The 23,778-nt window shown below is 39.0% G+C and overlaps 1 protein-coding gene and 1 pseudogene across 2 annotated transcripts in view; one reads left to right on the forward strand and one right to left on the reverse strand.

Annotated features, from left to right (window-relative positions):
• The window catches only part of DNAAF4 (dynein axonemal assembly factor 4), a 64,362-nt gene that overhangs the window by 35,293 nt on the left and 5,291 nt on the right, over positions 1-23,778 (reverse strand). For both annotated transcript variants that reach the window (XM_036270321.1, XM_036270329.1), the window contains exon 4: positions 2,988-3,216. In XM_036270321.1, the coding sequence (XP_036126214.1) occupies positions 2,988-3,216 (229 nt within the window). The remainder of the gene's footprint in view (positions 1-2,987; positions 3,217-23,778) is intronic.
• Positions 8,115-8,696, forward strand: LOC118635645 (annotated as a pseudogene).

Consider the following 23,778-nt stretch of genomic DNA (forward strand, 5'->3'; position numbering starts at 1 on the left):
CCAAAAAATTTGGAAAGATAATATGCATAATTTCCTAGAAAACAAATTCCCAAAATTGACTTGCAAAAAACAGTACCTATGAATAACCAGTAACTATTACAGAAAATAAATGCACTTTCATAAATAATCCATGCCTAGACAGAGTTAGAAGCAGTTTTACTGAACCTTCAAGCAATAGACATTTCATATGTAACCAAATTGCTTCAAGGAGCAGAAAAAGAAAACAGCACCATAATTTATAGAGTGTAATTTGGTATCAAATCTGGACAAGAACAGTATGAGGAAAAAAGAAATGTAAGTGGCCCTGGCCAGTTTGGCTCAGCAGTTAGAGAGTTGGCCCGCAGACCAGAGAGTCCCGGGTTCAGTTCCTGCTCAGTGCACATACCTTGGTTGCGGTTCGTCCCTGGCCCCAGTTGGGGTTGTGCGGTTGGCAACCAGTCAGTGTCTCTCTCACGTCGATGTTTTTCTCTCTCTCCCCTCTCTCCCTCCTGCTCTATCTGAAGATAAATGCAAAAGTGTCCTTGGGTGAGGATAAAAAAGAAAAAAAAAAAAAAGAAATGTAAGTGTACCTGCCCTGGCCAGGTAGTTCAGTTGGTTAGAGCACTGTCCTGATGTGCCCGGAGAAAGCACATAACAAGAAGCAACCAATGCATGCATAAATAAGTGGAACAACAAATTGATGTCTCTCTCTCTCAAATAAATAAAAAATAAAAAAATTTTTTAAGTGAATCTCAAGCCCAGCCAGTGTGGTTCAGTGGTTGAGCACTGACCCATGCACCAAGAGATCACCAGTTCTATTCCTGGTCAGGACACATGCCCAGGTTATGGACCCGATCCCCAGTTGGGGGCGTGAAGGAGGCAGCCAATTGATGTTCTTGCTCACCGATGTTTCTGTTTCTCTCTCCCTCTCCCTTCCATTCTCTGAAAATATCAATAAAAACAAAAACATTTTTAAAGTGAATCTCAAGCCCTTGGCCTGGTAGCTAAGTGGTTAGAGCGTTGGCCTGAGGACCAAACTGTTACAGGTTCAATTTCCGACCCCAGTAGGGATCGTTTGGGAGGCAACCTATCTGTGTATCTCTCACATCAATGTTTCTTTTCTCTCTCTCTCTCCCTCCTTCCCTTCCACTCTATCTAAAAAATCAGTGGAGAAATATTCTACGGTAAGGATTAACAACAACAACAAAAATGGTAACTCTCAATATGAAGATAAACATAAAAATAATTTATAAAATATTAGTAAACTGAATTAAGCTGTGTAAATATAAGTATGATCAAGATCTTGAGGATACTTTTTATCTATAAAAATGTGTTTGGGTTTCAAAAGTATTTGATAACCTTTTTTTTTTTTTTTTTTTTAGCAGTATTTGAAATTAGAAAGGAAATGTTTTCATATACTGTGGTTGGTATATATATTTTGCTGAAATGTCATTAAAGAAGGAAGTATTGTGTTAGTTAACTTGCATGTCAGTATTAAACTTATAGCCCTTTGCAAGTATGGCTCAGTGGTTGGAGTGTCAGCCCTCGGACCAAAGAGTCTTGGGTTTGATTCCAGTCAAGGTGGCCATGTACCTCGGTTGTGGTTCAGTCCTGGCCCTGGCTGAGGTCATGCGGGAGGCAACCAATCAATGTGTCTCTCTCACACTGGTGTTTCTCTCTCTTTCTCTCTCTCTTTCTCTCTCTCTCTCCCCATCCTTTTCACTTTATCTGAAAATAAATGGAAAAATGTCCTCGGGTAAAGATTTAAAAATATGTATATATTAAACTACAATAAAATATATAAATTTAATAATGGTTATTGCTTAGTATTTACTCCAAATGACTTTTCTGTATGCTAGACCTCTGTGAAAGTAGTAATGACATATAGCTGAGTTGAACGAGCATAGGTTTCAGATGCAGACAGATCCGAGTTCAAATCCCACAGGATTACTTATTGGGTACTTGTTTATCCTTTCTGAACATCTATCTCCTCTAAAAAAAAGGACAGCAGCACTTACCACAAAGTGTTGTGAAGAATGAGTGATACATCCAATAAAGTCACCTGGCATAGCATGATCACCAATAAATGTTAATTATTATTATTACATGAGTAATTTTACTATAAAATGTTCCATTTGCTAAATACACACAAAACAAAGTTTAATTGTCTAAGATGAGATAAAACCAAACTCTTAGCTTTCAATAAATAAATATGTTCTTTTAATTATTTTTTAACACATCAGGATCGAAGTCCAGAACACTTGTTTGCTTAAGATTAAGTTTGCTTAATAGTATTCATTTTCCTGCATCATGTGAGGAAAAAGTCTCTTAATAAAATTCCTAGCTTAACGCTCCAGAAATGAATGAACGTTCCTGGCACTGGCAGTCCTCTCCAAGCCGTTTCGGACATAAGTTAAACACGTATTTAACAGCACCTGCCTAAACTTCAAAAAAAGCAAACAAGCAAATACAACACTGAATCCTTGCTCATTTTATTATAAATACTTCACTACTGCCCTGGCCAGTTTGGCTCAGTGGTTAGAGTGTCAGCCCCAGGACCAATGAGTCACAGGTTTGATTCTGGTCAAGAGCACGTATCTCGGTTGCGGTTCGTCCTCGGCCCTGGTCGGTCGGGTCGTGCTGGAGGCAAACAGTTGATGTGGCTATCACATGGATGTTTCTCTCTCTCTCTCTCTCTCTCTCTCTCTCTCTCTCTCTCTCCCTCCCTCCCTCCCTCCCTCCCTCTCTATCTGATGATAAATAGAAAAGTATCCTTGGGTGAGGAATAAAAATAAAATAAAATAAATAAAAATGATAATAAACTCTTCACTACTTCCTAGAAGAAAAAAATAAATCTTTCACCTTAGTCTTTGTATGGCAATACTTATTTTCAATATGTCAAAATAATGACCTAATATTGTAAATTGATTACAACAACAACAAAAGTGACCTTTGTACTTCACCTTCAGGACTCACTTTCGCAGACAGTACTGAAGTAATCATCGTACCTTGTGTGGTGAGATTTTTAGATGTTGAATTTCTAGTAAGACTTTTATGTTTTACTTTTTCCCCCTCTTCTATTTGCTTTTCTTGTTCATGTAACTTCTCTTCTGTCTGAATTATTTTTTGTTCTTCAGCTTTTCTTTGACATTTTTTCCAGGCTTCCAATTCTTTAGTTGCTTTTATCCGTTCATTTTCTTTCATATTTTCTATTTTATTCCTCTCTTCTTCTTCAATCTGTAAAAATTACAATTACCAACACTTTTAAAACATTTAAAAAAAAATAACTCATAATATCTAACTATTCTTACCTCTAAACTCTTGTCATTGTATCTGCAGTAATAATTAGTAATGAATAAAGCATTAAAATGCAAATGGAGCCCTGGCCGGTTTGGCTCAGCGGTTAGAGCATCAGCCTGCAGTCCAGAGAGACCTGGGTTCGGTTCCCGCTAAGGGCATGTACCTCGGTTGCAGTTTGTCCCTGGCCCTGGTTGGGTCGTGTGGGTGGCAACCACTTGATGTATCCCTTTCACGTCGATCTCTCTCTCTCTCTCTCTCTCTCTCTCTCTCTCTCTTCCTCCCACTCTATCTGAACAAAAAACAAAAAATGTCCTCGGGTGAGGATTAAAAAAAGAAAAATGTGAATGGTAAATGATTTAGCAAAATGCCCAATGATTTGGGTGTCACAAAACAGATTTTAGTTCAGATTTACCATTACATATTGATACAAGGCAATCACTTTTTTTTTTTTTTTATCCTCACCCGAGGATACTTTTTGATATTTTGTTCAGATACAGTGGGAGGGAGAGAGAGAGAGAAAAAACATCCACGTGAAAGGGACACATTGAGTGGTTGCCACCCACACAACCCAACCAGGGCCGGGGACAAACTGCAACCGAGGTACGCGCCCTTAGCGGGAACCAAACGCCAGTCTTTCCAGACCACAGGCCAATGCTCTAACTGCTGAGCCAAACCAGCCAGGGTGACAGTCACTTTCTCAAGCTTCATATGAGTTTAATCATATGTAAAATGTGGGTGGGCATTCAATTAAATAGTATCGAAGGGCTTGGTAGAAAAAAAATTTTTCTAAAAGTTGTCACTTCTCCCAAAACCTAAACGCACACTTGCCTTTCTGCTTATGCCAATCTTACCTTGTTTTAGGACTGAAGTTGTGCCAACCTTCACCTGAGTAGTGAGGGAATATTTAGAAGAAAAATAGGTAGGATGAATTAAGGAGTTTGTCTTTGGTGGGTGAAAATGTTTGAACTTGGAATCCCATTGTCAACTATGTTTTCCATGGCTGGTATTTGAAACTTCCAGGTGTAAAGCTAAACATCAGATAAGTTTGAAAGCAGTATATGGCACAGAAGTATGCTTCCTTTCTCCTTTCACAAGATAATAAAACTGAAAAAGAGTAACTGTTCAGTGTATATGACTGACTCTACGTATCTTCTTTTCCTATGGTAATAAAAATATTCTCATCTTGCCCTGGCTGGGTGGCTCGGTTGGTTGGAGTGTCGTCCCTTATACCAAAAGGTTGTGGGTTCAATTCCTGGTCAGAGTACATACCCAGCTTGCAGGTTCAGGCTCTGGTTGTGGCGCATATGGGAGGCAACTGATTGATGTTTCTCTCTCCCTGTCTCTTTCTCTCTCTCCTCCCCCCTTTCTCCCTCTCTAAAAATTAATAAAAGCATATTCTAGGATGAGGATTAAAATTAATTAATTAATTAATTAATTAATTAATTAATTAATTCTCACTCTCCTTTAGAGAACAAAAATTCTCAATCCTATCCTCTAGAGAAGCAATGTCCAACAGAACTTCTTTCCGTGATGGTAATGTTCTGTGCTATCCAAGTCAGTAGCCACTACCATGTATGGCTAATTAAGCACTTACAAGGTGACCAGTATGACTGAGAAACTGATTTTTAATTTCATTTGTTTTATTAATTTACATGTAAATTAACATACACGTAAGTAAACATACATGTAAATAATACACCTGGCACAGCAATAGAATGACATGGTGGGACTAAGTTTCCTAGAGGCTGAATTATTTTAGGACATAGAATTAACATTATCAGTATGAAAATTATATTGAAGAAGTGCTCTGTAACATCTGCATGCTTTAATACCCTCTTCTGGAAGACTGGTTATTTTCCTATTGAACAGTGTAACATTGACTTTAAAATAAATTTCACAGATTACTGAACAGTAGTTTCCTGGCATCCCAGAACTGTACCTGAGGCTTTAACTAAGCACAACAGATGCTAATTACTACCTGTTCTAAGTTTGGAGAGCTGCCAATAGGTTGGGCCAGGAAGAATTTGCATGTGGCAATGAGCCAGCTTTTAATGCCTGACAACAGGGCATGATGAACAGTGTTAGCCAGAGGCAGCCACCACCTAAAAGGAGAAGATGACAGCTTCACCCAGTTTGATAATATGTTTGCCTTTTTCTCTTTCCTCCCTCTCTTCCCAACATGGAAGAAGGGAAGAGTATGTGAAAAGTCAATACTCTCATCCCTCATAATCCCTGCAAGTGGAGTGAAGTTTGAAAAGTTTTTAAAATTGCTGAGACAGTCTTAATTACCAAAAATGAGACTCTTCTTATAATCAAAAGTAAAAGGAAAGTTCTGTTATTATAGCTAAGATGTAGTTAAGGGAAATATATATATATATATATATATATATATATAAAATTAAATTTGTAGTAAGCTAACTTAGAGACAAAAAAAAAATAGTCTAACTCTTTAGGGAGTCATATAGAAGAAGAGGTACCGAGACAGACTTCAGAGAGCACGTGACAGAAGGAATTCGGAAAAAAAATAACCGGAGGAAGGTAATACCACAAAGCTTATGATAAAAGGAAAAGAGAGACTATATATCAAAGAGAAACAGAGACAGACAAATGTTAAACAATCCTTGAAGTTCTTTTATTTAAAAACAAAGCAATATGGGGAATATACCACATAAAGGAGGAATGTTTAGTAACAGAAAAACTGAGAAGGCTACAAAAACAATCATCACACATGAAGACACTGAATTATGCTTTATACTTCTCAAAAAAGAATGCCATAAAGCATAAAATATTAGTTTACTGCAGACAGCAAATTTAACTAATAGGAGAGTAATGAGCAATTCCTGAAGAAGGGGAAGTCTATATTTCTTTTAATTTAGAATGAGTGATTTATCAAGGCATTTGATCTTTATAAATCAATCTTACTTATGAATTGCATGCAAAAATTGTAAATAATATATTAGCACACTGAACTAAGAAAAATATTAAAATTATAATACATCTTGATCAAATAGGGTGTTTTTCATTTATGATATTAGGAAATCAAACGAGAAAAACAGCATGGCTGGTGTGGCTCAGTGGTTGAGTATTAACCCATGCACCAAGAGGTCGCCAGCTCAATTCTTGGTCAGGGCACATGCCCAGTTTGTGGGTCCGATCCCCAGTGGGGGCCATGCAGGAGGCAGCCAATCGATGTTCTCTCTCATTGATGTTTTTATCTCTCTCTCCCTTTCTCTCTAAAATCAATAAAGAAAAAACATTGTTGGGTGTTTTTTTTAAGTAAGTCTGAAGAAATGGAGATAAATATGTTCCTGGAGGGAACTCTCATTATTGTAAATTTGTTGATGTTCTGCAAAGGAATTTTTAAAAGTCAATGCAAATCTAATCAAAATACCAAGAGAACTTCTTAGAGAGCTTGATAAATAAATGTAAAATTCATCTGCAAAAGAAAATGTGCAGGTTTTATGGAGGCACGAAGAGGTTGGCAATTTCCATCCACAAATATAAAGTATAAAACTAGACAAATCTATAAAAAACAACTATTTCAAGGCACTGGAAATTAACCAAAGACAGCCTGCAAAATGAGAAATGTTTGTTCTAGAAAAACTGCTGAAGTTACAGGTAAGAACAGTGGGAGGCTGTGCCCTCCAGCCTGAGGTTGCTCTCAACCACCCACTTCCAGCTAGAATAACAAGACAGGCAGTTTTTACCAACATAAAGCTAACAACAACAACAAAAAACCCAGCAGCTTTGTTGGCAAAAAGGGTGGACCCATTTCAGGGTGGGGCAGCAAACCCTTGTGGCTTTGGTGGATAAAAGCAGTAGACTTTGGTTGGGAATGAACAGAGAAAATTTGCAGTTGAGGGCTGAGGTTGAGGTCCTGGTTAGGGTGAATGCCCTGACTAGTCAGAAAATTCACATAAAGTTCATATAAATGAGAGAGTTATAGAAAGTCTGTGATAAACTCACCATATAACCCTGGCTAAACAGAGAGCTCTGTATTTGTGGGGGAGGCCTGACGAACCCTGGCATGAAATGAAGCCAAGGGAGACATGAGAACTGGCTCCAACTGTGACGGTATTCTCAAACCTACACCCAGATCAATTGGCAAAGAATGGGAGCCTTTACCACCCTTGCCCAAAACATTAGCTAACTATTAAGCTATACAGACACAGGAAAGACCCCTATGGAAGCCAGTCTAAAAAATAGGAATTAAAAAACTTAGCAGAGACATCAGCAGCTGTGCACCCAAGGGAGACTAGACTGATTCCACAATTAAAGTCTAGGCAAGTTACTAAAAAATAAACAATTGCGAATAAATAAGCAGATTAATTAATTAATTAATTAAACAGAACCCGGAGTTGCTATAATCTACTAATTAAAATGTCTAGTTTCAACTGAAAATATTTCAAAAAACAATTGGTAAAAACTTCTCAAATTTGATGGAGTAAATTAATCTATAGCTTCAATAAGTTCAACAGATCTAAAGTAAAATAAGTACAAATATATACTCCTCAGTACAACCTAGTTAAACTGCAAAATTAGTACAAAGCTAAACACAAAGAAGAAAATCTTAAAAGAAGCAAGAGAAAAAAGATTGATCCTGTACAAGGAACAACAATACAGTTAAAGGCTGATTTCTCATTAGAAACAATGGAGGACAGAAGACAGTGAAATGACATGTTCAAAGCACCAAAAGAAAAAAACTACAAGCCACAAATTCTACAAAAAACAAAACCATTCTTTAAAAATGAAGATGACTCTTCCTTTTTCTTGTTAATCCTCACCCGAGGATATTTTTCCAATGATGACTCTTCCTGACATCTTTCCATGCTGCTGTAATGGTTCGCATGAATATCCTGGCTGATGCTCTCATGAGTATCAACAATGCCAGGTTCTTATTAAGCCGTGCACCATCCAGTTAATAACTAATGATGAAGTTGGTTACACAGGCAAATTTGAAATTTCTGATGACGACAGAGCTGAGAAATTTGTTGTGAACCTCACCAGCAGGTTAAACAAGTGTGGAATCATCAGCCCCTGATTTGATGTGCTATTCAAATATCTAGAAATAAAAGAGCCGGTGTGGCTCGGTTGGCTGGGCATCGTCCCGTGCACTGAAAGGTCTCCGGTTCGATTACTGGTCAGGGCACATGCCTGGGTTTTGGGCTCAATCCCTGGTAGGGGGAGTGCAGGAGGCAGCCCATCAATGTATTACTCTCACACGTTTCTCTCTCTCTAAAAATCAATTGAAAAATCTTTAGAAAAAAAAAAAAAAAAGCTCTAGAAAAATGGCAGAACAACCTGCTCCTATACTGTCAGTTTAGTTTCATTGTACTAACAACCTCAGCAGCCATTATGAACCATGAAGAAGCAAGAAGAAAACACACAGGAGGACAATCCTGGGATTCTTTTTCTAGGGATGTCATACATACACGCAAATAAAATGCCTCAATGGAAAGAAAAATTAAGATGAACTATGCCCTGGCCGGTTTGGCTCAGCGGTTAGAGCGTCGGCCTGCGGTCCGGAGAGACCCGGGTTCGGTTCCCGCTAAGGGCACGTACCTCGGTTGCAGTTTGTCCCCGGCCCTGGTTGGTCGTGTGGGTGGCAGCCACTCGATGTGTCCCTCCACGTCGATGTTTCTCTCTCTCTCTCCCTTCCTCTCTCTCCCTCCCACTCTATCTGTACAAAAAATGGAAAAATATCCTCGGGTGAGGATAAAAAAAAATAAAATAAAATTAAGATGAACTAAATATATTCCAAGAATAACAGAGACTACGAGAATCCATTGCTAGCAGACCTGCCCTATAAGGTATACTAAAGAAAGTTCTTTAGGCTGAAAGGAATGGCACCAGACACTAACTCAGATCTACAGGAATGAACGAAGAATATGGGAAATGTGACTAAGTATAAAAGACAATATACATAAATAAACAAGACTTCCAGTCAAGATGGCGGGTAGGTAAATGGGGTATCGCGTCCTCCCACAACCAAATCAAAGTTACAACTAAACTACAGAACAATCATCATTCAAAACCGCCTGAAATCAAGCTGAATGGAAGTCCTACAACTACGGAATTAAAGCAGCAGCCATATGGAGATTGGTAGGAGGGGCGGAGGCAGACGGGCTGGTCCCACACCCACGTGTGGCGGATAAAAATCAGGAGGACACCTCGGCTGGGAAGGTCCTCCCGGAGGACTGAGGGGGTCCCCATCCCACACCAGGTGCCCCGCTCAGGGTTCAAGTACCAGGTAGAGAGGTCCCCATAACTTCTGGCTGGAAAAACCAGCGGGAACTGAGGCTCAGGGAGGCTGAGGCGGCTGGAGCCCCAGGCAGCTCCTCTTAAAGGGCCCGCACACGGACTTATCGGACTCTCTCCCTCTAAGCTTGGAGGGGAGGCAGCTCGAGGGGCCCCAGAGACATACAGGGAAGAACTGAGCTGTTTGGAACTGGAGCGAGGGCTGGAGAGGGAGCTTTCTCAGGGAGAAACGTGCTGTCAGAGGCCTTTGTCCCTTCGGTGAGCCCTTCCCTGGGGCAGCAGACAGCCGCCATACCTGGGACTCCAGCAACCTGGCTCACACTGGTAGCCCCGCCCCACCCAACTTTCAGGCCCACCCAAGCTGTTGCCACTTGCTTAACCATAGGATTGGCCTGTCTTGGATCCTGCTTCAGGTTTTCCTAAATTCTTTCAAACAAGCAGCATCTGGTCTCAGCTAGCCCCGTACCTCTCGTTAAGTAATACATAGAAACAAACACAGGGAGGCAGCCAAAATGAGGAGACAAAGAAACAGGTCCCAAATGAAAGAACAGAAAAAATCTCCAGGAAAGGAACTAAGCGAAATGGAGATAAGCAACCTAACAGATGCTGAGTTCAAAATACTGCTTATAAGGATGCTCAATGAACTTAGTGAGAACCTCAGTGAACTTAGGCCTCAAGAGCATAAAAAGACTAGTCAGAAATTAAGGATGCACAGTCAGAAATGAAGGAGGCACTAACTGAAATAAAGAATAATTTACACAGATTCAATAGTAGAGTAGGTAAAGCTGAGAAGCAAACCATCGACTTGGAATACAAGGAAGCAAAAAACACCCAATCAGAACAGCAAAAAGAGAAAAGAATCCAAAAAAATGAGGATAGTGTAAGGAGCCTCTGGGACAACTTCAAGCGTGCCAACATTCGTATCTTGGGGGTGCCAGAAGGAGAAGAGGGAGAACAAGAAATAAAAAACCTATTTGAAACAATAATGGCAGAAAACTTCCCTAACTTGGTGAAGGAAACAGACATACAAGTCCAGGAAGCACAGAGAGTCCCAAACAAGATGAACCCCAAGAGACCCACACCAAGACACATCATCATCAAAATGCAAAAGGTTCAAGACAAAGAGAGAATCTTAAAAGCAGCAAGATAAAAGCAGTTAGTTACCTACAAGGGAGTTCCCATAAGGCTGTCAGCTGATTTCTCAAAGGAAACTTTGCAGACCAGAAGAGAGTGGCAAGAAATATTCAGAGTGATGAAAAGCAAGAACCTACAACCAAGATTACTCTATCCTGCAAAGCTATCATTTAGAATTGATGGCCATATAAAGACTTTCCCAGACAAGAAAAACTTAAAGGAGTTCATCACCACCAAACCATTATATAAAATGTTGAAGGGTCTTTTTGAAGAAAAAGATAAAATATATGAACAAACAACATGGCAATGAATACATATCTATCAACAATTGAATCTACAAACAAAATGAACAAGCAGAACAGAAACTTTCTCATAGATACAGAGAAAATTTTGTTGGTTGCCAGATGGGAGGGGGGTTGGGGGAATGGGTGAAAAAGGTGAAGGGATTAAGAAGTACAAATTGGTGCTAGACTGACAAACCTCAAAGAGAATGGGGTTGGGCCCTGGCCAGTTTGGCTCAGCGGTTAAAGCGTCCACCTGCGGTCCGGAGAGGCCAGGGTTCAGTTCCCGCTAAGGGCATGTACCTCGGTTGCAGTTTGTCCCCGGCCCTGGTTGGTCGTGCGGGTGGCAGCCACTCGATGTGTCCCTTTCACATCGATGTTTCCCTCTCTCTCTCTTCCTCTCTCTCCCTCCCACTCTGTCTGTACAAAAAATGGAAAAATGTCCTCGGATGAGGATTAAAAAAAAAAAAAAAAAGAAGGGGGTTGGGGGTGGGAAGAAATAAACCAAAGAACTTATATGCATAACCAATAGACACAGACAACAGTGTGGGAAAAGGCTGGAGGGGGGCGGGAATGGGGAGGAGGGGGTCAATGGGGGAAAAATGAGGAACATCTGTAATACATTCAACAATGAAGATAAAAATAATAATAAAAATAAATAAATAAAAGAGGCAAAATTGAAAAAAACAAAACAAAATGTGGTATTATTATTATTATTATTATTTTTATCCTCACCTGAGGACATTTTTCCATTTTTTGTTTAGGTAAAGTGGGAGGGAGAGAGAGGAAGAGATAGAGAGAGAGAGAAACATCGACGTGAAAGGGACACATCGAGTGGCTGCCAACTGCACGACCAACCAGGGCCAGGGACAAACTGCAACCAACGCACTTGCCCTTAGCAGGAACCGAACCCGGGTCTCTTGGGACCGCAGGCCAATGTCCTAACCGCTGAACCAAACTGGCCAGGGCCAAAATGTGGTATTAATAATATAACACAATTCAGATTTAAAAAGGAAAATATTCTGACACATACTATAACATGAATAAATTGGAAGACATTATGCTAAATGAAGTCTGTCACAAAAGGCCAAATACGACATAATTCTACTTACATGAGGTACCTAGAGCATTAAATTCAGAGAAACAAAGAGTAAAATGGTTGCTGCCAGTGGCTTAGGAAAAGGGTGAATGGGAGTTATCATTTAATGGTACAGAGTTTCAGTTTTACAGAAGGATAGTGGTACAGTGTGAATATATTGAATGCCACTCAACTGTGCACTTAAAAATGGTAACACTAGCCCTGGCCAGTTTGGCTCAGCAGTTAGAGCATTTGCCTGCGGACCAAAGGGTCTCAGGCTCTATTCCAGTAAAGGGAACCTGCCTCCGTTGTGGTTCAGTCCCTGGCCCTGGCTGGGGTAGTGTGGGAGGCAATCAATCAATGTGCCTCTCTCACATCGATGTTTCACCCTCCCTCCCACTCTATCTGAAGATGAATGGGAAAATATCCTTGGGTGAGGATTTTTTAAAAAATATGGTAGTACTGCCCGGCTGGGGTGGCTAAGTAGTTGAGCGTCAACCCATGCACCAAGAGATCGCTGGTTCAATTCCTGATCAGGGAACGTGCCCAGGTTGTGGGCCTGATCCCCAGTGTGGGGCATGCAGGAGGCTGCCAGTCAATGTTCTCTCTCATCGATGTTTCTATCTCTCTCCCTCTCCCTTCCTCTCTCTCTAAAATCAATAAAGAAAATAAAATGGTAGTGCTATGTTTAATTTTTTGAGGAAATTCCATACTGTTATTCATAGTGGCTGTACCAATTTACATTCCCATCAACAGTGTTTCCAAACAAATTAAAAAAAAATTTTTTTCTTTATTGATTTGAGAGAAAGAGGAAGGGAGAGAGAGAGAGAAATAGAAACATCGATGAGAGAGAACATCGATTGTCCGCCTCCTGCATGTCCCACACTGGGAATTTGGCCCACAACCTGGGCATGTGCCCTGACCAGGAATCAAACCAGCAGCCTCTTGGTGCATGGGTCGATGTTAATTACTGAGCCACACCAGCTGGGCCAAACAAACCAATTTTAGTTTTTCTTCTATTTCTGTGAAAAATAAATGACACTGAAATCTTGATAGAAATTGTATTGAATCTATAGATGGCTTTGGGTAGTATGAACATTTTAATAACATTAACTCTTCCAAGCCATAAAAACAGGATATCTTTCTTTTCTTTTTTTATTTTTCAATTACATTTGACACACATTATTGTATTAGTTTCAAGTATACACCCCAGTAATTAGACATTCTATAACTAAGTTATCTCAATAAATATTGTGCACCCATCTGACACCATACATAGTTATTAGCCTATTACTGACTATCTTCCTTATGGTGTACTTTACATCTCCGTGGCTATTCTGTAACAACCAATTTGTACTTCTTCACCTTTTCCACCCTTCTCCCAGGCTCTCTCCCATCTGGCAACCATCAAAATGTTCTCTATATCTATGAGTCTGTTTCAAAACAGGATATCTTTCCATTTGTTTGTGTCTTCTTCAATTTCTTTCATCAATGTCTTACAGTTTTCAGTGTACAGACCTTTTATCTCCTTGGTTAAATTTATTCCTAAGTATTTATTTGTTTTTGATGCCATGTGATTGTTTTCTTTCTTTCTTTCTTTAAACAATTCATTTTTAGTACCTATATAGAAACACTACTGATTTTTGTATATTGATTTTATATCCTACAACTTTACTGAATTCATGGATTAGATCTAACAATTTTTCATGGATCCTTTAGGATTTTCTACATATAAAATCATGTTATGTGGCCCTAGCTGGCTTGGCTCATTGATTAGAGCATCGGCTCGTGGACCAAAGGGTCGCGTGTTTGATTAACCAATCGATGTGTCTCTCTCACATCAATTTCTCTCTCTCTCTCTCTCTCTCTCTCTCCCCCCCCCCTTCCTTCCTTCCACTCTATCTAAAAATCAATGGAAAAATATCCTCAGGTGAGGATTAACAAAAAAATAAAATAAAATCATGTTATGTGCAAACAGAGATAATTTCTTTCTTTTTTTAACTCTCACCCAAGGATATGTTTATTGATTTTAGAAAGAATAAGGGGGAGAGAAGAGACAGAGAAACATTGATTGGTTGTCTCCCATACACTCCCCAACCGGGGACCAAACCCAAAACCTAGGTATGTGCCCTGACCAGGAATCAAACCCACAACCTTTTGGTGTACAAGACAATGCTTCAACCAACTGAACCACCTGACCAGGGCTAGAAATAATATCTTTCTTTCTGATTTGGATGTCCTTTATTTATTTTTCTTGTCTGATTGCTCTGGTTGGGACTACCAGTATTATGCTGAATAGGAGTGGTGAGGGTAGATACCCTTGTCTTGTTTCTGATGTTAGAGGAACAACTTTCATTATTTTACCATTGAGTATGATGTAAGCTGTGGGCTTGTCATATAAGGTGTTTATTATGTTGAGGTATATTCCTCTTATATCCAATTTGTTAAGAGTTTTTATCATGAATGAATGTTGAATTCTGTCAGATGTTTTTTCTGCATCTACTGAAATGACCATATGGGTTTTTTTTTTTTAATCCTCACCCGAGGATATTTTTCCATTTTTTGTACAGATAGAGTGGGAGGGAGAGAGAGAGAGAAACATCGACGTGAAGGGACACATCGAGTGGCTGCCACCCGCACGACCAACCAGGGCCGGGGACAAACTGCAACCGAAGTACGTGCCCTTAGCGGGAACCGAACCCGGGTCTCTCCAGACCGCAGGCCAACGCTCTAACCGCTGAGCCAAACCAGCCAGGGCGACCATATGGGTTTTATTCTTCAATCTATTACTGTGCTATATCACATTTATTGATTTGCATATGTTGAACCATCCTAGCATCCCAGAGATGAATCCCACTTGATCATGATGTATCATCCTATTAACGAGCCATTGTATTGGGTTTGCTAATATTTTGTTTAGAATTTTTGCATCTATATTCATCAGGGATATTGTCCTGTAGTTTTCTTTCTTTTTTTTTCTTTTTTATCTCTTTTATTTCATGGATGTTGCAAGTTTCAAAAACAACAACAACAAAAGCAAACCCAAGCTTTTGAAGGAGGATGAACTAAAATTAATTTTAGGAAGCAGATACTCTATTGTTCTCAATCAGAGCATTGAGAGCTATGGTGAAAACACAAGAAACCATGATGAAAATTGAGTTGATTTTAGTGTCAGGAAGAAATGAGTAGAGAATACAGTGAGACAAGAAATGTCCAAGGATTTAATATTGCAAACTGAAATTCAGTTTTAGACATAACGAAGTGTAGCGATGGTGTTGTAGAACCAGATTCTGTCATGTGGAGGACAAATCTAGGATACTTACACTGAGTACAAAATAACAGAAAAAGAATAGAACAATTATAAACCACAAGATAGGACATGGGAAGATAGGATAAGAAAAGTTATGTTCCTAAGGAGGACATCAAAGCCAAAGAATCTGATTATGCTCCATCTCATCATTTACTCCTGGGCCCAAGGGCATTGGGAAGTGTAGTCTTGGGCAGGAACACTGCCATCTTGGCTTCAGCCCTGGCTCCTTGTACTCATCCTGCTTCTCTTCTCTGCAACTCTGCTGCTTGTGGGAACATCCAGAGGGTCACTGGCAGTAGCATGAATCTTGGAGTCCAGACTTCTAAATGTCCAAGGTCTATCTTGCCTTCTAAAAGAATATGATTCTGGAGATGAAACTTCTTTGCTTCCACAACTTTCTTATTGTGTTCTCCTTTCTCCGGTCTCGATATGGCCTCTTCTTTAATTTCTTAGTTGTAGGACTTCTATTCAGCTCAATTTCAGGAGGTTCTGAATGATGGTTGTCCTACAGTTTAGTTGTAATTTTTTTTTTTATCCTCATCCGAGGACATTTTTCCATTTTTGCACAGATAGAGTTGAAGGGAGAGAGAGGAAGAGAGAGAGAGAGAGAGAAACATCGACGTGAAAGGGACACATCGAGTGGCTGCCACCCGCACGACCAACCAGGGCCGGGGACAAACTGCAACCGAGGTACGTGCCCTTAGTGGGAACCGAACCCGGGTCTCTCCGGACCGCAGGCTGTTGCTCTAACTGCTGAGCCAAACCGGCCAGGGCTAGTTGTAATTTTGATGTGGTTGTGGGAGGAGGCGAGTACTGTGTTTACCTACACCGCCATATTTACCAGAAGTCCTAAGACTCTCCTGTAGTTTTCTTTTCTTGTAGTGTCCTTATCTGGCTTTGGTATCAGGGTAATGCTGGCCTCATGAAATGCATCTTTTGGAAGAATTTGCGGATTGGCTAACAAACACACTAGTTGATATTATGAATGTATTACCCTACACTATTCCTATTTTCAGCCACTAACAACTTAACAGGTACTCAACCTTAACTCTACAAAGTGTGGCCTATATACATACAGAGCGTTGAAAAATATCCAATATCACCCTAAAATCATCTCCTTATAAGCCTTCACTGACTTTCCAAGAAGCTCTTTAAGGTCTAAATTCAGGGACTTGGGAAAAAAGGAGACAGAAGACTGACTGTCCTGTGCTCAAGTTGTAAGAGCTCTGGGAAACTTCCACACATCCTATCTCTGAAGCCAAGAGGACATAGGAAATAAAAATGCATTTTAACCACACTTCTAAAAAAAAGCTTAAAGTAAACAAAAGAGTGGACATATGTATGATTATTGAATGTTTTCTTCTATACAGATGCTGTGAATCTGGGATATACATATACAAAAAGGAGCCCTGGCCAGTTTGGCTCAGCAGTTAGAGCGTCAGCCAGCGAACCAGAGTCCTGGGGTCAGTTCCCGCTAAGGGCACGTACCTTGGTTGCAGTTTGTCCCCCACCCCATTTGGGGTTGTGTGGGTGGCAGCCAGTCGATGTGTCTCTCTCATGTCGATGTTTCTCTCTCTCTTCCTCCCTCTCTCTCTTACGCTCTGAGGATAAATGCAAAAAAAAAAGGAAGTAGGTTAGTACACTTGACAAAATGTATGTATAGGAAAGGTAGTGTCAAAGATAACAATCGGCTAACAATGGATATGCTATAATAATAATTAAATGGAAAAGCCAATCTTCAAATTCAAATGAAATTGCAAGGAACCCAGAATAGCCAAAATATCTTGAAAAAGAACAAAACTAGAGCACTCACATTTCCTGATTTCAAAACTTATAACAAAGCTACAATAATTAAGAAAGTGTGGTACTGCTGTAAGGATAAACATATAGACCAATGGAATAAAATAAAGAGTTCAGAAATAAACCCATGTATCTATGAGCTGACTGACTTGACAAGATTGTCAAGACCATTCAAATGGGAAAAGAATGGTGTCTTCAACAAATGGTGCTGGGACAAATGAATATCCATATGCCAAAGAATGAGGCAGAACCCATACCTCACATCATATAAAACAATTATCAAAATGAATCAACAATCTAAATATAAGAGCTAAAATCATAAAACTTTTAGAGGAAACCATAGGGAGAATCTTTACACTTTAATTTGGTGATGGACCCCTAGCCGGTTTGGACCAGAGATTTGCTGATGGATTTTAAGATATGACTGACATCAAAACCATAAGCAGCAAAGAAAAAAATAGAGAAACTGAACCTCATGAAAATTTAAAACATTTATGTGTCAAGGACACATCAAAGTGAAAAAAACAATCTACAAAATAGGAGGAAATATTTGGAAGTAATTTATCTGATAAGGATCTACTATCCAGAATATGCAAAGACTCTTATAAAACAACAACAAAAAGACAATCCAATTTAAAAATGGAATTGAATAGACATTTCTCCAAATAAGATAAACAATTGCTGGAAAACATATGAAAAGATGCTCAATATCACTGTTAGAGAAATAAAAATAAAAACCATATTGAAATACCATTTCACACCCATCAGGATGACTACAATCAACACAACAGAAAATAACAAGGATGTAGAGAAATTGGAATCATTATATATTGCTGCAGAGAATGTAAAATGGGGCAGCTGCTCTGGAAAAATGTTTGGTGGTTTCTCAAAAAGTTCAACATAGAATTACAAATGACCCAGCAATTCTACTTCTGGGTATATACACAAAAGAATTGAAAATAGGTACTCAAACAAATAGTTGTAAGTAAGTATTCACATTAGCATTATTCACAACAGCTAAAAGGTGGGGGGAAAAAAAAACCCCTAAATTTCCACCAAATGAAAAGTACATAAACAAATTGTATGGACAATGAAATATTGTTCAGCCATAAAAGGAATGAAGGTCTCACACATGTTACAACATGGATAAACCCTCAAAACATTATGCTAAGTCAACAATTTTAAACCAGTGTGCCACAAGAATTTTTAAAACATATAATTTATTCAGGAGCACTGACTTCTTTTCCCTTAGACTGTCAAATAAAAAAATGATGACAGTCAACACAACAATAGCTGTCCAGAGTAAATGAATCAAAATTATATCTATTTTTTGTCAGATCAGCAAAAACTATATTTTTTGGTGTGCCGAAGAATTTTAACTCATGTGTACCATGAGATGAAAAAGGTTGAAAATTGCTCTGCTAAGTGAAAGGAAGCAGACATCAAAGGCCCATGTTATATGTGAAATGTCCAGAATATGAAAATCTGTAGGGACTGAAAGTGGATTCGTGATTTCCAGGGACTCCCAAGGAAGGAAGAGTGGGAAGTGACTGCTAATAGATATGGGTTCCTTTCTGAGGTGATGGGAATGTTCTGACATGAGATAGTCACGATCGCTGTATATTTGCGACTAAACTAAAAAACACAAAATTGTACACTTTGAAAGAGTGAACTTTATGGTAGATGAATGATTCTCAATAAAGCTGTTATTCAAGGAAAAGAATAAGTACAGGCCAAATGATGGGAGAAGAGAGGAAAAGATCAAGCAAAATTAAAGATTCTACTTACCAATACCTCAAAGAAATCATTTTAAAAAGGGCGGGGGGCAGCCGGTGTGGCTCAGTGGTTGAGCATTGACCCACGCACCAAGAGGTTTGATTCCTGGTCAGGGCACATGCCCAGGTTGTGGGCCCAATCCCCATTGGGGGGGTGAGCAGGAGGTGGCCAATCGATGTTCTCTTTCATTGATGTTTCTATCTCTCTCTCCCTCTCCCTTCCTCTCTGTCTAAAATCAATAAAGAAAAATACTTTAAAATAAAAAATAAATAATTAGAAGGGAAGGGGGAAACGGATGGGTTTCAAAAATACATTTAAAATTAAAATGGCCACCCACTAAATTCAGGGAAATATCTAGAATATAGCTGGAGATGCCAGATATAGGCGAGAGAGGGGAATTTCTAGATAGGCAAAGTTCTACCTAGGACTTTCTGGTGAACATGCCAGTGAATGGTTTGTCTGAATCAAGTTATACTACTTATCATTGTCATATGGCTGCTCTTGTTATACTGACTGGATCTTGATCAACTCTTATCACCATGGCATATAACCTCTCAGGAAGGAGGTGTTTGGACAAGTACAGCTTTTCTCCTACAATTTAATTTATGAGAAGGGCTTTGGAGTCTATCATCAATGTTCCTGATATCAACTTTCCAAAACAACACCTTTTGTTAGCACCCACATATGTCCATCAGTAGTGATAAGTATATCAAGGTTATGAAGCCTCCAAAAATGAGGAAAGTAATCCTCAGTGGCCAGCTTGCATTTTAGGGAAAGAAAGAGAAGAGGGGTTTGATATGGTAAGTTGCACCCTGAAAGACATTTAAAAAAGGGATTTGGGGAGGTTCTCATAGTCAATGTAGCCAAGCCTTTCATCTTCCAAATTCCAATGGCATTTATAGTTTCTATTCCTCATTTTCATTAATTCGAAAAGAATTCATTGTACAACTGTGATGGATCAAAGCTCAATGCTGGTACTTAACTGACTGGTGACATCTCTTTGCCCTGCCATATAATTGGACATTTGGTATGTCTCTCTCTCAACAAAGGTCCCTGTTTTTTTTTTTTAATTTTTTTTTTATCCTCACCCAAGGACATTTTTCTGTTCAGATAGAGCAGGAGGGAGAGGGAGAGAGAGAGAGAGAAACATCGATGTGAAGGGACACATCGAGTGGCTGCCACCCGCACAACCAACCAGGGCCGGGGACAAACTGCAACCGAGGTACGTGCCCTTAGCGGGAACCGAACCCGGGTCTCTCTGTACCGCAGGTCAACGCTCCAATCGCTGAGCCAAACTGGCCAGGGTGAGGTCCCTGTTTTTTGAGGGCTGGAATCAAGGCACACTTTTGCCTAGAGAATAAAAAACTAACTCTTATCCCTTCCATGATGGGGCAACAACCCATCTTCACAGTGCCATCCCCACCTTTCTCCTAAGACTACTCTCCAATACCTGCCAACTGCATTTGGCTAATTCATACTCAGTCTTCAGATATCAGATTAGACATCAGATTAGAAAGAAAATTCAGGTATCCTTCTCATGCCCACAAATCCATTTTGGTGCTTCCTCATTGCTCCCAGAGCATCTAGTAACCCCATCATAACAATTAACTGAAGACATAATAATTTCTGTTACTTGTCTACATTCTGTATTACAAAATTCTCAAGTACAGACATTGTGTCTATGTTCACCATCCATAGATTCGACAAATACTACTGCAGTACTATAGTACTGGTTCTGGAATTGCAATGGTAAGCAAAAACAGAGAAGTGAGTTCCTTCACATCTTTCACAGCCTACTGAGGGAAACAGACACTCATCAAATGGTCACACACAGAACTGAATTCTAGCAAAACTACAAAGGAAAGGTAGATTTTATGAAGCCTCTAATGGGGATACTGACCTAGTCACAAAGGCCAGGGTTAGAGAGTCCTCCTTGCTTCTAGAGGATGTGATGACTAAGGGGAGATCTGAGACAGGAGTAATTAATGGACAGTGAAGAAATTTTCCAGTTTAGGAAACATGTCAAAGCCCTAGGGTCAGATTCAAGGAACTGAAAGCAATTTAGTGTGATTGTAATGCTAAGAGAAAAAATTCAGGAGATTAGTGGAAGACTAGAAAATAAAGGTCCAAATATTCATATTTGCATTCTTATCCTACAGTCATTGAAGGATTTCACATGGAGAAGAGATGTGATTAGATTTTGGGTTTGAAAAGATCAGCCTGACTTCAAAGCAGAGAACGGATGGGATGGACTCAGGAACAGATATCAGTATGCCTATTAGGACCCTCGCTGTTGCCATAATCTAGATGGTAGGGGATGGTGGCATGTCTTACATTGGTGGCACTGAACAAAGAAAGAAAAGATTTGAGAGATATTTAGGAGGTAAAATAAATGGTCCTTGGTGAGGGTTAGACACAGAAGTTAAGGAGAAATCCCGATAGCAGTGACTGGCATTAGTAGCATCACAATAAGTACCTATCAAGTAAATGTTTACAGCGTAGTATTAAATAAAAAAGAAAACTCTTGAACATTATGTATTACATAATATTTTTATTTTAAAAGATATACACATAGGAACCAAAGTACAGTTCCAGTTCTTTCACTTACTTAGTAACTTTAATCAAATCACTTAATGTCTATGTGACTAAATTTCTTCCTCCATAAAATGAGAGAAAAAAAAATTATAGTAAAGAACCTCATAAGGCATTTTTATGAGAATTAAATGCAAAAATTCAAATAAAATGCTTAACACAATCATTAGTTATATAGTAAATATTCAATATATGTGAGCTTTAAAATATGTATATAATTGCTATACATTATTATTACATAAACATGGACAAAAAAATACATCAAGAGAGTAAATCAGATTTAAAAGGGAGATTATTTTGGTGGGTATATGAAGAAAAGAGAGAGGGAGATAGAGCCAAAAAGACAAAAACTACACGAGAAAAACAATGGCCACAAAAAGGTGTCTATATAAAAATCTAAAGAAAAAATTTTGCATATTTTCAATTAAAATAAACATCTCATTTATAAGTTTAATTCCTTTATATGTGCATATTTTAAACATTTCTGCAATAAATACATGTTTCTTATAATAAAAAATTAATTTGCAAGTAAAAAAAAAGAAAATTAAAATGGCAGTGAGGAGCAAATCAAAACCACAATGAGATACCATTTACACCCATTAGAATGGCTACTATCAAAAAAAGAGAAAACAAATATTGGTAAGGATGTAGAGAAATTGAAATCCTTGTTCACTATTAGTGGGAATATAAAAAGGTACAGCTGGTATGCTACTTACTCAAGAAATTAAAAACAGAAGTATCCTTACCATATAACTCAGCAAATCCACTTCTGGGTACAGACATACCCAAAAGAACTGAAATCAAGGTCTGGAAGAGATATTTGTACACCCATGTTCATAGCAGCATTATTCACAATAGCCAAAATGTAGAAGTAACGCTAATGCCCATCAAATCTTAAGCTAGATTAGGAAAAAAGAGAGAAGACTCATAGAAAAATCAGAAATGAAAGAGGAGACATTACAACTGATAACACAGAAATACTAAGGATCACAAGAAACTACAATGAACAATTGTACACTAACAAATTGAACAACCTAAAAGAAATGAATAAATTCCTAGAAACATAAAACCTACCAAGACTGAATCATGAAGAAATAGAAAATCTAAGCAGACCAATTACAAGTAAGGAGATTGAATCAGTTGTCAAAAACCTCCTAAGAAAGAAAGGTCCAGGAGCAAGATGGCCACCGTCCTGCGTGGCAGCAACTCAGCAAAAGCTCTGAGTGCCCTCTAAATCCCGAGTGTCCCCACACAGTTCCAGTCCAGTCTGCCCTCCCTCTGCCGGAGCCCAAGACAAGGAAACTCCAGAGAGTGACTATGCAGGAGAAAGGAAGCCACACAAGAATACTGAGTGACTAGTTTTACTTCATCTGCTTAGAAACTGATGAATCAGCGAAAATTCTGCTGCGTATGATGTCTGAAATTTTGTTGCCTACATTTTCTTTTAGGATTTTTATGGATTCATGAGTCACATTTAAGTCTTTTATCCATTTTGAGTTTATTCTTGTGTATAGTGTAAGTTGATGGTTCTAATTTCAATTTTTTGCATGTAGCTGTCCAATTTTCCCAACACCACTTATTAAAAAGGCTGTGTTAACTCCACTGTAAAAAAAAAAAAAAAGAAAAGAAAGAAAGAAAGAAAGGTCTAGGACCAGATGGCTTCACTGGTAAATTCTATCAAACATTTAATCTTTTTCTTCATTGATTTTAGCGAGAGAGGAAGGGAGGGGGGGAGAGGGATAGAAACATTGATGAGAGGGAACATCAATTGGCTGCCTCCTGCATGCCCCACATTGGGGATTTGGCCCACAACCTGGGCATGTGTCCTGACCAGGAATCGAACCGGTGACCTCTTGGTGTATGGACTGATGCTCAACCACTGAGCCACACTGGCCAGGCAAATTCTATCGAACATTTAAAGAGTACTAGTGGTTTCAAAACTCTTCCCAAAAATTGAGGAGGAAGAAACACCCCCAAACTCATTTTACGAGGCCAGTACTACCCTGTTTTATTAGTTCAGTAACTATTTACCTGTTGTCACAAATTTTATTCTTTGCTTTTATATTTTTAAATTCAGGAAAATGATAAAATCAAAAGGCTCACAGAACTGATAATACAATCAAGAAAAACTGGAACTCATCAAGTATACTGCAAGAATCTTTGGTCAGTTGACTATTTAATTAAGAAACAAAGTGTATAACAACAGGCTATATTAAAAATCAAGTAGAAGTGATAAAAGAGAAGAAATCTTTGGAATGATCAACTGTTGA

Source organism: Molossus molossus, unplaced genomic scaffold, assembly GCF_014108415.1.
Source record: "Molossus molossus isolate mMolMol1 unplaced genomic scaffold, mMolMol1.p scaffold_m16_p_1, whole genome shotgun sequence".
NCBI classification, from domain to species: domain Eukaryota; kingdom Metazoa; phylum Chordata; class Mammalia; order Chiroptera; family Molossidae; genus Molossus; species Molossus molossus.